Raw genomic sequence first — 17,692 nt, forward strand, 5'->3', positions numbered from 1 at the left:
TATTCTAAATCAAATATTTGGACAGACTGAATTGATCACTTGCTACTTTGGATCCTCAGATTGCACACTTCTAATTTAGTCTTTGGAGAACAGGACTCCTGTCATCAATTATTGATCACTTAATCATAGATTTCTATAGGTAGCTTTTATAGCTACCAGCATTATCTTAAAATGACATTTTTTTTCTTTAACAGTTTGACAAATAAATTACTCATTGCTCGGTGATAAAAGTTAGTAAACTGTCCTGCAAAGTGGGAGGAGAACTACAGTGGCAGAGCTTTCTGAGGCATCACTATTTCAACATATAAATCTCCGTTATGAGTAACCATAATAATATTACAGATGTCATATCATAATCAATCATTTGCTACTTTTCATTTCCTGCTCCACATGTATTTTCAAATAAAAAGCCTTTATATTTCTATATAAGGGATGAACAAAATGCCGAATGCATTCTCTTCTTCACCCTCTTCCCCAATACATTGTACTACTATGTACCTGACACAAACACAAGGCAATCATGTAAATAAATGGCTTGCAAACAGCACCTTTCATTAATGTATTTCAGAACATTTGATTATTTAAATTACATATATTCATTCCTTTGTTCTATGTTTATAGTATTGATAGTTTACCATATTATCAACTGTTGTGTCAGAAGTCAGGGTAGCTTGGCCTTGCTTAAAATGAAAAGACTACCATGTAGATCATTTCTCAAGACCATTTCTTACCTAAGGCATGAGCAGATTTTACCTTATATGTTAAAGTAAAAATATTTGCAATTCTTTCCAAAATCCACAGGTAGTCTTTAATCTGAACTTTAATCTATCATTCTACCAGCCCCATTTCATTACACTTTGATAATTTGATTCAGTTTGTTCCTTCTAGATGCAATTGTAATCTTTTTTTAAATTACATTCTGCCTGTCTGTTGGATTGTTACATTTTGAAATTTTTGGCTTCTTCTGTTGACTAAACACATTTTACAAACTGTAATTTGGTTAGTGTGAAATGTACTATTAATCTGGTAATCAATTAATCAGGGATAAACAGATGAAATGCCATCCCACATAAGACAAATTGTCCATCATTGGAAGGCATTAGGAGCTGGACCGAAGCAAAGCAAAATACAAATAATAATAGATGCAGGTTAACAAATTGAAATAATGTTACTTCTTGCCATGGTGTCTAATTAAAATGGATATTCACATTTTTTAAAATATGTCATAACATCGGATGTAGTGAGCTATCAGTACAGTACTTAAACAAGTATCATTTAATATGATACAATTAATACTGAAGACCTGACTTAATAATTGTGCTTGGAAAATAGATATGAGAATAGTACTTTATCATAGACTACCGGTATATATGACTCAGTACAATACAGGTAGTTCTCGACTTACAACCTTTCATTTAGTGACCATTCAAAGTTACAACAGCACTGAAAAAAACAACTTATGACCATTTTTTCACACTTACGACTGTTTGGTCATGTGATCAAAATTTAGAAGCTTGCAAATGGGTCATATTTATGATGATTGCAATGGTCCTGGCATCATGTGATCACTTTTTGCGACCTTCGAACAAGCAAAGTCAATGGGGAAGACAGATTCCCTTTGCAACTGTAGTACTATCTTAACCACTGCAGGGATTCACTTAGCAACAAGAGAGGTTGTAAAATAAGGCAAAACTCATTTAACAACTGTCTCACTTAGCAACAGAAATTTTGGGCTCAATTGTGGTCGTTAAGTCAAGGACTATCTGTAGCGAGATGTGGCTGTAAAAAGACACATGCGATTTCAGGCTACATCCACAAAAGTACAGGACACCTTCAGATCACATGACCTAATCACCCCACTTTAATATGCATTGTTCAGAGCATAGTTTGAATACTAAGTATATACCAGACACCATACTTTAAGGATTCAGAGAAGTTAGAATAAGTTAGAATAAGAAAAAGACATCAGAAACTACCAGGAACTAGACACTATGTGTCAAACATACTATGAAGATTTAGTGTTGAGAAGATTTGAGGGTGGGTGCATTAGAACTATTCACGTTCCTGAAAAGTTGTCGTTAGATAAAGCCTAGACCTCTTTTCTGACATTTCAGAATTCAGAAGATGGCACATTGGACTGAAGATACAGGAAGGGAAATGGGAAAACGAATATTATAAAACATATCTTAAGACATTTCATTGGATAGATCCAGTTTCTCTTTGAACACATTCACTGAAGGAAAGTCCATCCTTCCCTTGTAACTTTTTCTTAAAATTCAATTGGAATGTATCTCCGCGTAATTTAAGTCTGTTATTACATAATAACACTCTATAAAATAAGGAATAGGTCTTACCTTTCTTGTACAGGATCTCCATTCAGGTATTTGATGAATACAATACTATCATATTCCCATGAGGCATCCTATCTGAACAGCTTCAGCAGCCACCACTGCCAATTATTATGCAACAATATCAGACAAAGCTTATGCAAACAGTATCAGACAAAGTTCTAACAGTTGTTTGGGGACTGAAAGAATTCTTATCAACATACAGATACAAACATGAAATTTCATTTCATTTCACAATTTAGAGGCCACCGACTGCACCAGACTCTACGTGGCATGTAAATTTAAAAGCAAAAAATAAGATTAAAGGAATGAAGATCATAGGCATCTGGACAAAAGACAAGAGCAAACAATAAAATCATGCAAGGACTCAACACCCAATCTAGCCCAAGGCCTGAAAGAATAGCCAAGTTTCCAATGTTTTTCTGAACACCATCAGAGTGGGAGCTATACAAATCATGGTGGTAGGGGGAAACAGATGCCATTCCAGATGGCAGGGATCATGACAGAAAAGGCATAGTTCCCAAGTTCTGCTACATGACAATGTTTAATAGAAGGAACCTGAAGCATGGATAACTCTGCCTACCTATAATTTTATATAATGGGCAGAAACTACAGGAAGTAGGCAGTCCCTAAAAAAAAAAGACCAGGCTCTGTGATATGAAGACTTTACAGGTACAATCAGCAACTTGAATTACATCTGAAAGCCAATTTGTCCAGAATTATTGACTCTGGTGATGGCCTTCCAAGAAGGAAGTCTATCACCACCTTTTTTAAAGTCAGAGGAAACACTACCTCTCTCAAGGAAGCTGACTCTTTTGCTTGGAGCTCACCACATTTCACTTCTTGGGGGCTATTTTAATACCAGAAGGATATGGATGTAATAATCAAGTGGCAAAGCTCACAGTTTGTAAAACCGTCTACTTCATCAGGAATAACATACAAACTGAGTCACCCCACACAACTGTGTCCCAGATATCTCCAATGGAATAACCCAATCAGAATACGCTTCTAAGTGGATTTGAGCAACTTTATTTAACAGAAAAGCTAGAATATTCTTCATAATATGTCTGTAGAAGCTCCAATCAAGGTCCAAGTTACCTTGAACGAGTGTGACCATTGATATAAATGACTTTGGTAGCTTGTACAGGTCCATGGTGCCAACTCCCAAGCTCCCTGGATACAACATTGTCTGGTGGCAATCCAGGTACCTGTGGCACAGCATCTCTGAGAATGCTCAATGATTTGTGAAAATCTTGTGAAAGTGAACGTAGAACATAGAATAACACCATTGGGGGGGATCTTGGATGTCTTGTTGTCCAACCCGCTGCTCAAGCAGGAGACCCTATACCATTTCAAACAAATAATAGTCCAATCTCTTTTTGAATGCCTCCAGTGATGGAGCACCTACACCTTCTGAAGGCAAGCTATTCCATTGGTTGATTGCTCTCACCATTAGGGTAATATCCATTTCCTCCACTGAACTCTAGCTGATGCCAAACCTCAAAGTTGGGCAGGTACAACTTCAAGACTCCCTTCCCCCCAGTCCTACCTAAGCGCTGGTTATATTCACCAGGTCAGGCACCTCATCTAACTAGGTCCTACCTCCATCTCTACTACTACGGTACTCATATGAGCTTTTAGGCCCAGGAGCTTAAAGGGTTTCCCGTGTGTCATGCTGACCTGACTCATTAGCCAAAAAATAAATAAATCACCTAACAAAGAGCTTACAAAATTCAAAACATTCAAGCCCCTCATTAAGGCATGGTGATTTCTGGACACCATAATGAAAAGAAATCCATAATAATCCCTCTTTTTAACCCAGGAAGATGTTTTCATAAGTAAGTTCATTTTCTAACTGTATGTCGGATAGCAGAGGGCTGGGTCCCAGGAAAGAGACAATGGGCAATGTACAATTTATCCAAGCAATGTTGAGTAAATTGCTATTAAGACCATGCAAAACTATACATGAAACAAGTCACATCAATGAGTCAAAAATAGTGATCTAGTCTGCTTTTTAAGACTGCTTTTTTAAAGTCTGCTTTTTAAGACTGCTTTTTTACCTCTAGTTCTATGGGGGGAAAAAGAAATTAGGTGATCCCAATGTTGTATGCATTGAAACTTCAATTTAATGTTTAAGTACATTTCACCTGAATTAAGATAAGATTTCCAACTACCATTGCTACCTTGGCATAAACAAGATTCTGGTTAGTTTAGTTCAACTATATTCTGCAGTTTGTGTTCTAATGAAAGCAAACCATGTTCATCTTTGAGGACATTTATGGTCTGCTAATTAAAAGATAAAACTGGGAAATGTTAATGAGTATATTCCTTCACTTACTCTTTTAAAGAGGCATCAATTGTTATCATCAGCATCAATTGTAATTTAAAACTTTTCCGACTGATTTCTTTATTAATTAGCCAGTTAGAAGGCTGATGATTAAGCAATCCAAACCATAAAAAAGCCTACTTATTTGAGGAGGGGAATCACAGAAACGGTAATTTGGATATCTTCTTTTATATAATTTTGGACAATTTCAGAAACGTATACTCCAACCAATGTATCAAAATGGGAAGAGTTTTCTTCTCCTTCCTCATCTGCCAAACTAAAACCTTTCAAACAGAAACGTCTTCCATTCTCATCCGGTCAATGGCCCCAGGAGGCGATAACGCCTGCCATTAGAACCGGAAGTGACGACACTTGGCCCGCTTCAGCTTTCTCGGCTCTCCAAGCCGGCCGTAGATACGTTAGCCACGCCTTCTCGCTCCTGCCCTCAGGGGGGGGGGCATTAGCGTTCCGGCGCTATGGCAACAGAGTCTGTCCGGAGCGCTCCGGGCCTAGCCAAGCAACGCGTCCGGTGAAGGGCCGGAACAGGGTCCCGCCCGCCCCCCCCATTCCCTCTTCAGTCCGCTCTTCTCATCTAACGGCTGAGAGACAAGGCGGCCTGTATGGCGCCTTGCAAGGGTTTCGTTTGCGTTCTGGAGCTGCACATCCGCACGGTGAGGAAGCCTGAGGGGACCGGGGAGGGGGGGGAGGAGAGGGGAGGGGAGCTGGACGGAAGTGCCTAAAGGCGTCTCGGAGGGCCCCGCTCGCTTTAGAGCAGGGGTAGTCAACCTTGGCTCTTTTATGACTCGTGGACTTCAACTCCCAGAATTCCTGAGCCAGCTAAGCTGGCTCAGGAATTCTGGGAATTGAAGTCCAAGAGTCGTAAAAGAGCCAAGGTTGACTACCCCTGCTTTAGAGGGACGCTGTATCTCTACGGGCGCTTTTGCGGCGGGCCTGAGAGATTCGAGAAAGGGGAGAACTTGGTCTTTCGGCGGCGAAGCTAAGAAAGCTTCAGGGCGGATTCCTGAGCGAAGCGTTGTATGTGGGGAAGCCTGGAGGGTTGGTTGCCTTTCTTGTTGCGAAGAGGCCGACTCGAGGCTTCGCTCCTCTTTTCGAGAGCAGCCCTTTGAATTAAAGGCCAGTGGAGGAGGTGGCAGCTTCTTAGTGGGAGTATTTTCTTTCCGCCTTGTTTTAATTCCCTCCCTCCCGACATTAAGCAACCGGCGAGTCTTCTATAGAGCGGACGATGCTCTTAACTTCATGACTCTCCTGGTTGCCATAGAGTCTCTGCAAAAAAAATAAAATAAAAAATCAAGAGCACCACTAAGCATTCAGTGAACATCTGGATTTTTACAGCCAAGATCTGGCACTTCTGTTAGTATCTATGACCATTTAGAAAATTGGCTCTTTTTCACCCCATTCTCCTTTTCTCAATGGTGAACGAACGGTTAGGCTACATCCGGGCATCTCTCTCTTGTTTCTGGCCAGTTACAGTCTTGAAATACAAGTTTGTCTTTTTTGTGCTCTACATCCGTCCTTTTGAAGAATTTCAGCTGGTTAAATTCAGTGCTGTTCCAAGTATTTTCATTTCTATATTTTGAAAGCCAGCATTTCTTTTCTCTTTCATGGGCTTCAAGATGAGAAGTGTGTGTGTGTGTGTGTGTGTGTGTGTGTGTGTGTGTGTGTGTGCTCAAACTTCACATGAAATGCACTACCATTTAGTTTAGTAAGTTGTAATGTTCTTCACCTTCACTAGGGTTGCCAGGTGTCCACTATTTGAGTGGACAGTCCACTTTTTTCACATTATGTTCACTATTTTTTTCCACAAAATAGTGGACATTTTTTTTATTCAAAAGCTTTATGATGAAATGGTACGTAATCTAAAGCTGTACAGTCTACTTTTTTTTACTACTTAACACCCCCCCCCCCGCTTGTCCGCTATTTTTGGGAAGCAGACCTGGCAACCCTAGCCTTCACTATATCAAATCTGATCCACATACTTATGCTGAGTGCATTACAGTACCACTTTCATAAAGCAGAAACATTTCTGTTTCTTAAATGTATCCATTCTTGGGGGCGGGGTGAGAGTAAAGTCTCTTTTGAATAGCTAAGCTTGTGCTGACTGCACCGATATTATTCATATGGTTTTCTTGGCAAAGTAGAGAAATAGTGCCATTCTCTTTGACTAGGATTTTTTTTTCCCAATTCTCAGTCTAGTCTATAGATTGTAGATTTCCTGTTTCAATTCAGATTGTAACCAAACCTATTTAGTGTCCATGCACAACCAGTTAGATGCTTTTACTTGAGATACCAGCACACATATAAAGAATGAAAATTTTTCTTCCTAAAATAATATTTTTATGAAATTAAGACTGCATACAGAGACCCAAGAGAGCCAGTTTGGTGTAGTGGTTAAGGCACTAAATTGGAAACTGGGAGACTGTGAGTTCCAGTCCTGCCTCAGGCCTGTCACGAACAAGCCATAAGTACGGGGATCCTCACAATCTTCTCAAGAAAAGTACAGAGACTAGTCCAGGAAGTTGTCAGGAGTCAACAATGACTCAAAGGCATAGGGAAGAAAAAGGCTCAAGCACAAAACATTCAAGTGTAAATTTGAAAACCCGCTGAATTCTACAGGTGTATCTTATAGATTAGTAAGAACTAATCTGCAATTCAGATGTACAAAATAAAATACTGAAAAAACAGTGTTTCCTCATCAGATCGTTCCAGATTGAATAAACACTTTCCACCTTGCAGTTTTTTAAAGAAAAAATATTAATTGCTTTATTTTAACCTGATTAAAATAAAGCTGTATGCAATGAAATTTCATTTTGAGATATGCTGATTGGTGTACATTCAAAGTGACAATAAAGTTGTTGTTGATTATTGACCTGATTGTAGTTGTTTTATGCCGCCCAGATAATGGCTTAGAAATCTTATTCTCCTAATGCAATGTTTCTTAATATTTTTCTTCTCATGACCCTTTCCCTTTTAAAAATGCTGAAGACCCCAAAAGAACGTTGTTTGTATGGGTTATATTTATCAATATTTTCTGTATTAAAAATTAAAATTAGCTATCACTACTGCTTTTCAGATTGTTTGATGGGATTTTAATATTGTATTCTTTTTTTTAACATAGAAGACTGATAAATAATTTTGATTTCCGGGACCCTTGAAAGATCTTGAGGGATCTCCTCAGACCACCCTTTGAGAATCACTGTCCTAATGGTTTATATTTGCTCCTGGTTTGAATTATAAAATTAGTGCACACTAACTTGAGTGGCTAAACTACTGCTGTTCAGAAATTGGTACTCTGCTTGGTTTCGCCCTTGTTCTGTAAAGTGGGGACACTTACTTTCTTTTTGGTAAAAGTTTTATATATTGCATAAAAAAACAAGACAACTACCTATTCCTCCAAAAGCTCAGCAAGGCTAAATTGATACATAAAATATCTACAAATATTAGAGAAATGTCAAATTGTGCTTATTTTTCTAGTTTTTTATTTATCACATATGCATATCTCCATAGCTGTCAAGACATGGAATAGTTTACATCCACAACATGTACCAGTAAATAATAAATTGGAATGTTCATGGTAACACGAGCAGATGACAAATTAAAACAATATATCCCAATTTCAAGCAGAGCAAGAAACAGTAAGCCTAAGTAATAATCTTTGGTAGATAATCCCAGTTTAATTCAAATACACTGTCTTCAGCACTTCCGGAAGACTACTGTGAGAGGGTTAATATAGCTTAAATTCCAAGCATAGATGTGATTATAGAAGACAGTGTCTTATTTTACAAAGTGGGGAACCACCCATGGTTTCTGTCAATGTGAATCGGTAAATAGCGATAATGTGATTTGCTTGGTTTGGCGTAGTGGGTTGGCTTATTCAAGAAACAAAGGAATGCTGCATAACTTCTTTCATCTTGAGGGTCACACCAAATTTAATAAGAGTACACGGGACCAGGCTCCAAATGTGGGTAGACTTAGGTATCCACAAGATCCACAGCTTTTATCAAAATGCTGAGAGCGGTGTTCTGCATTGTGATACTTTTTGTTGAATACTTGAGTTCACCATAATGACATTTTACTGTGCATTTCATGAAGTGGACTGTGGAGTTTAAATGTTATGCAGTTAACATTTATTAGTCATAGTTATTATGAAAAATTGCTCTTTCAGGTAACATGTCCAGGTGTTGCACTAAAATCCAGAGAAGATGTCTATGTCAGTGCATGCATTTTTGGACAACATAAGAAAACTTCATGTGTTCGTGCAATATTCCCCCTGATATTTGATGAGAAATTAATGTTTGAAAAAGTAGGTACTTACAATATCATGTCTAACATTTAACATATAATTCATCTTCCAGCACTTTCTTTGCCACATTCTTATACATATTTCTGTAATATTTTATTTTCAGCTCACTTTATTTTTGAATTAATGCTTATGTAAGTATTAATATTTAAGTATTATAGGTTTGCTTGCATTTTTTTTTATTTTAAAGTTATTTTTTTAATAGCTGAGGGTATTGTTTATGGAAGAAATGCAGATTATGAATTCTTCAGGAATTACATACATTCTATTTGTAGAAATAACAATTCGTTTCTACAGTCACTTGGTTAATAGGACAGTTTAGTCCCTGAATGGCATGAGTGAACTATATAGTATGTGAACTATTGAAAAGAATTCTAAAAAAAGGAAAATTTTATGAAAATACATAGAGCAATCTTTACAGATATGGCTTTATAGACACCCTGTGCATTATGCTTTATGTTTACTATATAACAATATTTCCTGGCAGTTTTGATTTATTTATTGTTCCTTACATTGCAGTGTATATTTTGGTCTGAATAAAATTTTCTAGCAATATGGTAAAAGTGTGTAACTGTGGCTATTTCATATAAATGGATATTGTCAACATCAGAAACCACAGGGAAACTATTCGAAAAGGGAGTGTTTATGTTTGGATTTAAATTGTGCATTTTAAAATAAAGGTTATTTAAAAATCAGTTCTAGGAAAGTTATATTTTTTCCAAACATGCTTCATTTTGTGATGGTAGCTGATTATGACACTGTAGTAAATAAAGTATTCCCTCACTTTTTCAGCACAGCACAAAATTGCAAACCTTGCCATAACTGCATCATCATCTTAACAAACCTTCCAGCCTTGCTTTCTGGGTTCATATTGGGTTCATAATTAAGATCAAACCTTAATTATGGAATCTTAAGCATGTCCCTACTGAACAAGTCCTACTCAGTTTATTAGGATTAATTCCCAGTTGGTTATACTGGCCTGGAAATACATGTTCGTAAACTTAGCAGGACTTACTTCTGAGTAGACATATATTGAATGAATATTTAATTCTCTGACGGAATAAATATAAGTGATATTCCATCCTTTACTAGAATGAAAGAAAATAATTGATCATTTTCTAAAAAAAAGAGGGTATGTTTTTCCAGGTTGAAAGTAAAAGACTTGCACTTATTATTTATGTCAATTTTTAATTTAAGAGTCAAAGCCAGTACCAAAACAGTTCAGAAGTCAACAGAAAAATAGCTGCTTCTGAGAAAAAAAGATTCTGTTGCAGTGAGAAGTTGCTGATGTTGTTTGACTTTTATTCCCTTAAATAACTTACTCCTCTAAATTATTATAGTGATCGTATTTGTTAAATGTCCTCAGGATTGTTTTAGCAGAATTGTTCCATTTCATTTTCTAAAACTTTCATTTTAGGTATATTCTGATGTAGTTGACCCAGGAAATCTTGTTGAACTTTTTGAAAGTAGGTTTTTGGATTTTTTTTGATTACTTTTTATTCCATGTATAAATTATTTTATAGTATACAACATCAAAAATCAATTGGAGATTTCATAAGAAGCTCAGTCATAGTATGTAATGTACTAGAAATTTTCTCTGAAATAATTGAAATTCAAATTAAACTATTAAAATAAAAATGATTTTATTGGAACATCTCATTAATATTTTAGATGGTTATATATAGAACTATTTAGTATATTTTCTAGGAACATCTACTTTTAAATAACTGAAACTTTCGTGATTTTAGAGGTTTGTCACAGGCCCCCTTCCATTTCCTCAGTATTCCTAAATAACAAAAGGGTGATTAAAAAGAGAATGATAGGATTTAAGACAGAGTGTCAATTATAGCATATTCAGGTTCATTATTTTTGATTTTTTAAGATGCTCATCAGTTTGTTTTTCAGCAAAGGGCATTAAAAATTAAAGTCTAGTTAGTGTTAAATTAGAAGACACTCTGCAGATACTATCTAGTTTGCCTTGAATATCATTATGCCTGAAATACTGGGTACAGGTGTACTAATTAAATACTTAGCTTTGCATCCTATTCCCTCAGAAGTAAGTTCCACTAAGCTTTCAGACAGTGGTATGCAAAACTACAGTAAAAATAAATAAATTATTAAACCTGGTTTGAGTTGAAAAAATTTGAAAGCAAAAACATTTACCACCTGATATATGCCAGATTTATGTATTAAAAACAGCTAAACTGAGAAATTAGCTGCATGCTCTTACTGAGTAGTGATGAGAAAAGCTATCATATTATTATTTAGAATGTGGTATACCTACTGCTATATCTACCTACTGACCAAAATGCTTGAGTTACACTCAGCACAGAACATTCTCTAACTCCAATTATGATTCTGCATTGTCTTATACTTTAATCCTGGCAAGACAGGGATATTTTGAGATAAAGAAAGAGAGGACTTTGCTCCACAGATCAAATACCAATTTCTAACCTAGAGTGACACCTGGAGCTTTCAGTATGATTTCATAGCTTACTGGAAAATGCTTTGGGTCTTTATCGCTATCTAATGTGGGGTAGAAAAAATCTCAGTCAGAAAAAGAGCATTCCTTCTTGAAAGAAAAACTACGTAAGGATTTTACTTCAAGAGTAACAATAAACTGGCATTTAGATTATCTGATTCATGATAATTTCATTTTCTGGTCAGTAAATCCAATTTACGGGAATCCGGATGGTTAGAAGCTAAACTGTGCCCCCCCCATCCTCCCTCCCTCCCTCCCTCCCTCCCTCCCCCCCCCTCTCTCTCTCTCCAGAAACCAATAGATGTCCATGATAATAACAAATATGCTGTACAAAGTTACAGATAATTTGATTTTTTTTTAAACTTTGTTATTAAAATGACTTCTGATTATAGTTTCCCCTTTTTCTAGCTGACACATCAGTGGTTCAGTTAATTCAAACTGTTCCTCCAGGTATAGTATCAATGTTTTTATAACAGTTCTATGGTAAATTTTTGTGTATAACAAGTTATTCTATACAATATAGTTCTTCAAGAAATGTTTTTAGAGTACAATATTTGTCCATTAATAGATACTAGCTGTGCACAGTATTTACCAGCTTCTTAAAACTTGAATTGATTCTTCAGTGCAGAATCTGTACATAGATTTTATCTTGTGATCAGTTTCCTACAGTTTTTCAGATATGTATACAAATTTTATTGTATATGTGAAACAACTTATTTGGATGTAGCGCCTAAGAAGAAATGCTGATCAAAGTTTAGAGGTCAGTAATTATAACCAGTTCTTGTCTTTGCACTGTTAAGGTAATTAGTTCTGTAGTTATTCACTTTTGACTTCAAGTGAATGAAATAGAATAGAAATATAAAAAACCCTTCACAGTCATCCCAGATTTCTTGTGCATAAATTTGGATTCATAATTTCAAGTAGGTTTTCTGAAGCGGCGCACAAACATGCATACAAAATTGTTGAACATTAAATTTGGGTTGATAATATTAGCTCCTCTCAATAATTTTGTTTTCTTTATTGCATTTCAAAAAGCCATGGTTTTTAGGAACCCTTATTTTCATTAATTTATAGATTATATTGTTGGTGAATTCCAAAATCAAAATAATATGTTTAATATTTTACTTCCACCAAAGGAAGCCATATTTATTGTTGACCTTGGATATCACCATAAACATTTCAAGATAGTTTTTTGATTCCATCTTGGATTAGTACTATCATAGGCTTTTCTAATCTAATGGGATACTGCTCTGTGGCATTAGCAGGCAAAGATGAAATTTCATATTTCTGTTGGGATCAAGGGAATCTGAACATTCTTAGCTTTGTTGTATCATGGTCTCTTTTTGTATGCTTCAATGCCTACATCTCTATGTATTAATATGTAGTTACTGTTTTTCAGTTAAAACATGTAATTCACTTTCAGTGGGAGAAATTCTAGCCAGTTATGAAGAAAATACAAGAGATTTCCTTTTTCCTGCTCCTAAGTTTATCCATCAACCACGAAATTCAGTTCGTGAGGTTTTAATGAAAAAGGGCTATGATTTTACAGTAAGTGTGCTTTATATATAATACATCACAAGAATACAAATGTTCATCTATACTTGGGTTTTATTTGACATATTAATGGTTAATAATTTAGAACCATTTTTTTTTATAATTAAACTTATCCGGACTCAGAAAGTAACAAGAGTCATTCGTAGGTAGTGCTTGGATGGGAGATTATCAGGGAATCTCAGAACTTCAGATAAGGGAAGAAAAAAAAATATTGAAAATTGTAAATGCAAACTATTATGGGCCAGTAGGCTAAGATATTATTTATTTTTCCTGTTCTCTGTTGGAAAACTATTCTTTTTTTCTCCTTGAAATAAACTTTCTTCTTGCTCACATTACATTAATTTGATATGTATTGCTAAATCAGTGAGTTGGGATGTACTTTTGTATTTATATTGCTCCTTTGTTTTTACTATCACACACTGTAAAGTTATTTTTTTTAATAATAATAATAACTTTATTACGGTCATAGACCAGCAATAGAATAAAATAAAAATAGTACTGACATTAATAGTAAATAATAACATCCCTGTTAAGAAAATACATGTTCTCAAAATGTTAGGGTCACTCCCTAGTTTACGTGAGTGGATAGCCGATTAGTGTGTGAGTAAATATAATGTTCTAAACATTATTAGAGATATCTCCAAAAAATTGGCACAAGTTGACGGCTATAAATCTGTAACCAATTTTTTTCTTGTGGACATTGCCGCAACACAGTATTTTGCCACTGCATGCGTGATAGAAGGGTTTGAGTCCTGGAGGAGAAAGCCTACATAAAAATTGTCTGCCCTCCCTGGCAATCTCTCTAATAAGGGGAGAATATATGCTGTCCTATAAACTCGGTATAATTCACAGTACAATAAAACATGTGAGATGTCTTCGACTTCTCCTTTACCACATATACATACCCATTCTGCTATTGGTGTTCTCTTATACCTGCCCTGGAGGAGTGCTGAGGGAAGAATGTTAAATCTGGCTCTGAAGAAAGCTATTCTTTGTTTTGGGAAGGTCAGATCATTCAGATATCTTGCCGATTCCCACATACCCTGTTTGATTCTATCCCTACTGTGGCAAGGCAATCTATTTAGTTCTTCTTGGAACTCCATGTCCTTTATTCTATTGGATACTACTTGCTTTGCTTGGTCAAAGCCTAGGGACATTAAAAATACCGAAGAGAGCCCATAAGAGCCCAGTTTATGATCTATCGCCTGCTTCCAGGGGGAAGGGAAGTTGTCAGTCAGCACTAACGGGGACAGTCCCTCTGGAAAGAAATGCATTTTAAGCCAGTGAATGATCATCTTCCAGGCTCTTACCTGGATTTGGGGCATGCCTGTCTCAATTCTTAATTGGGCATTTGGGGTTCCTTTGGGTGCAGCTAAGATGGTTCGCAGGAATTTGGTTTGTATGGTTTCAAGCAAGTTTTTCTTTGCAAGGATTCCTGTTTGTGCCCCATATAGAATTTGCGCCAATGTTTTGGCCTCGAAAAGTTTTAAGGCAGCAGGTACTAATTGACCTCCGCCTGTGTAAAAGTAATGTTTGATTGCATTTAAGGATCTATTGGCTGCTTGCAATGTATGATCCAGGTGTGCCGTCCATGTCCCTTGCGAGCGGAAAAATTTGGTGCTGTTCAGAGTAAATAGTAGTGGGTTTAATGAATAAGCCACATGAATCAGAAATTATATGATTTGTAATTACATTGACTCAACTTTTTATGAATTCTAACACTTCATTCCTTACTTACATAAGCTTTGGGTGAAGATACTGTACCCATGTTCAACTTGGTTGTTTGCTTTACAAATGTGAGAGGAATGTTGTAAACAATGTCTTTTGTCATCACCAATATGCTTAATACAAATATGAAAGAAATGGTAAATTATTAGAAAGGGTATCCTAGTTTCTCTAGTATATATTTCAAAACATTTAGAAGTGATGTGAGTGATGGCTGAACAGAATGACTTTACTTTTAATTAGTATTATATAATATGCCTTGAAAATTCCTGAGAAATGCTTTTAACAAAGCAAAAAGTTGAAATAAACATCAGATTTTAATTGTTGCAGAAAAGCAATATAATTGCTAGTAATTGAATTGTCAGAAATGCAAATGTTATCTTCTTGACAGTTACAATTTCTGTTCTATTTTTATTAAAGGCTGAAATTAACAAAAGAAATTATTAAAATTAGGAATAGTTTGTTACAGTATATATCATTTATTTTTTTGTCATCATGTATCTATTCAGTTGGAACTTTATGTTCAATTATTGTCTCTTAGGGAATTGCACCAAAATTGAAGTTTCACACAACTTGTGTTATTTCAGACAGTCTGTTAAGTTCACCAAAAGTTCAGAAGCAGAAGCAGAAGCAGGTTAGTATAAAACGGCAAACAGTTCCTATAATATTTTATTACATTTATTCTTGTGTACTTTCTTTGTTGAAATAACTCTTATGAAGCTTCATGTAAATTTCATTCTTAAATAAAAGATTGCTTAAATTGTAATGTTTGCTTGAAAGTGAAAGACTGCTGAGTAAAATTTTATATGCTTAATAAAACAGTTAAAATAGTTAAAAGTATTCGACAATCATTTGTTAGCAAGACAAAATATTATTATTCCTGTGATAAATGTTTCTTTCACTCTATGTAGTTTTGGGTATAATAAGTACTGTCAGTAGAAAAACTTCGGCTTTTTACTATTCATTTTTCTTTTTTATCGATAAATGTTTATTTTATTCAAAAAATAAAATACAACATCCAAAGGGAAAATAATAACAAAGATAAAACAAAACTAGACAAAAACATTAAATAAGAAAAAAAAGATGTGAGTTAAAAGAACAAAAAACAAAAACACATTATCCTCCCTAGTTGAACACTGACAAATATATTGCAACAATAATAACTTACCTCTTGCAAAACAGGTCCAAGATTCATAAACTTTGATGTCTATTTGTAACCCAATTTGACATATCATACATTACATTACACTATATTACATTACATACATATACGTATACGTATGTGTGTATGAAGAAAAAATAGTTAACATTAATCAACAGCAAAGCTATACTTCAAAGCCCTCTGTTAACAATCTATTATTGTAATTAACTCATTGGAAGTCTACAACGGTTTATATTTCATCTAGACCACAGGTATCAAACTAGCGATGTCATGTGACGTGTTGCGACATATCGTGACTTTTTTCCCATTGCCAGCAATGAGGTGGGTGCGGTTTTGGCATGACGCATCCGGCCTATGGGCCGGCAGTTTGACACCCCTGATCTAGAGCCATGGTGGCACAGTGGTTAGAATGCAGTATTGCAGACTAATTCTGCCAACTGCTAGCAATTTGATCCTACCAGCTCAAGGTTGACAGTCTTCCATCCTTGGTAAATGAGTAAGAGTAAAATAAGTAAAATGAGGATTCAGTTTGTTGGGGGCAATATGCTGACTGTAAATCTCTTAGAGAGGGCTTTAAAGCACTATGAAGTGGTATATAAGCCTAAGTGCTACTGCTATTGCTATTATCTACTACAAATCACCCCATTCAGGATCAAATATCTTTGTTTGGCATTTAATAATAAAACCTTTTCTTTAATTGGGAACTTTGCCAACAATTGCATCACATTTCCCAGGTTCATAAGACTCTTGTAAATATCTCTGTAGCATCCATTGTTCAAAAAGTCTTTTTAAAAAACACAGCATTCATCTTACCAAGAAAGTTCAGTCCATCATTTATCAATTCCATTATCTCAGAATTTCTTGTATTCATATTCCTTTCAATCTTTTCTGGCAGATCTATAATTTTCAGACCAGATTTTTTCTTTTTCATATCCGGCAGCAATAAATCAGATTCCAATTCATCAAGTTGCAAATCAAGCCCAACTATTATTTCCTGTTTTGGGGTATCATCCTGAGTTTGGCTCAAAGCTGTTGTTGACCTATCAACTTTTTATTTACATTTTAAAAAAATCCTTGTGAATTGTAGAGCATTCTTTTTTCAAATGCTTCCCAGAAAACTTTTATCTTGTTTATGAACATTGTGAAAAACACAGTTTTCCTTCCAAGGACAAGAGAAGCAGATAAATCATATCCCACCATTCACAGAGAAAAGTTGAGATTAATTTTTTTTCAAAATAAAAAGTGATTATAAGAAAGGTAATTTTTCCATCAAAAGTCAAAAAATAAAGACCAGAACTCTTTTTTTTAAGCGCTAAAAAGAACAAAAATTGTAATATAACCCTGTATAAAATATAAGTCCAATTGGATGACTTTTGCTGCAGAAAATCTATTTTCACCACTGACTTCCTTACAGTAAACATGAAAGTGGTTTAGAATTCAATAGTAAAGAGTAAAAAAACAGAAAAAAAGTAATAAAAGTCCAGCAATGGGTTGTAGGATAGATAGATAGTTGGTTAAAATGTGGATGAAAGATTAGAAACACTTCAAAAAAATGGATTTAAAGTTTAGACAACCTTTTAAAAAAATGAATAGCTAAAGGAAAGAGATGGTAAGAGATCTGACCTTCTGATCACTCCTTAGCGAGAACTAAGGTTTTCTAGATCCCTCTTCTCCATAGGTAAACGGTCATCCTAAGGTCAGCTTGGGTCCTTCCTAGTTTCCCCTTCAAAAACAGGAGGAGAAAAGGAATTGCCCGCCGATAAGCATGCCATCTTGG

General features: G+C 35.5%; 1 protein-coding gene across 1 annotated transcript in view; it reads left to right on the forward strand.

Annotated features, from left to right (window-relative positions):
• Positions 1-5,240: 5,240 nt before the first annotated feature.
• SPATA6 (spermatogenesis associated 6) overlaps positions 5,241-17,692 on the forward strand; it is a 39,510-nt gene continuing 27,058 nt past the window's right edge. Inside the window, exons 1-6 of the mRNA XM_015812545.1 lie at positions 5,241-5,345; positions 8,858-8,995; positions 10,410-10,458; positions 11,883-11,924; positions 12,898-13,022; positions 15,295-15,387. Coding sequence (XP_015668031.1) covers positions 5,295-5,345; positions 8,858-8,995; positions 10,410-10,458; positions 11,883-11,924; positions 12,898-13,022; positions 15,295-15,387 — 498 coding nt within the window. The 5' untranslated portion in view covers positions 5,241-5,294. The remainder of the gene's footprint in view (positions 5,346-8,857; positions 8,996-10,409; positions 10,459-11,882; positions 11,925-12,897; positions 13,023-15,294; positions 15,388-17,692) is intronic.

The sequence above is a fragment of the Protobothrops mucrosquamatus genome, unplaced genomic scaffold, assembly GCF_001527695.2.
Source record: "Protobothrops mucrosquamatus isolate PMUCROS unplaced genomic scaffold, P.Mucros_1.0 scaffold95, whole genome shotgun sequence".
NCBI lineage: Eukaryota > Metazoa > Chordata > Lepidosauria > Squamata > Viperidae > Protobothrops > Protobothrops mucrosquamatus.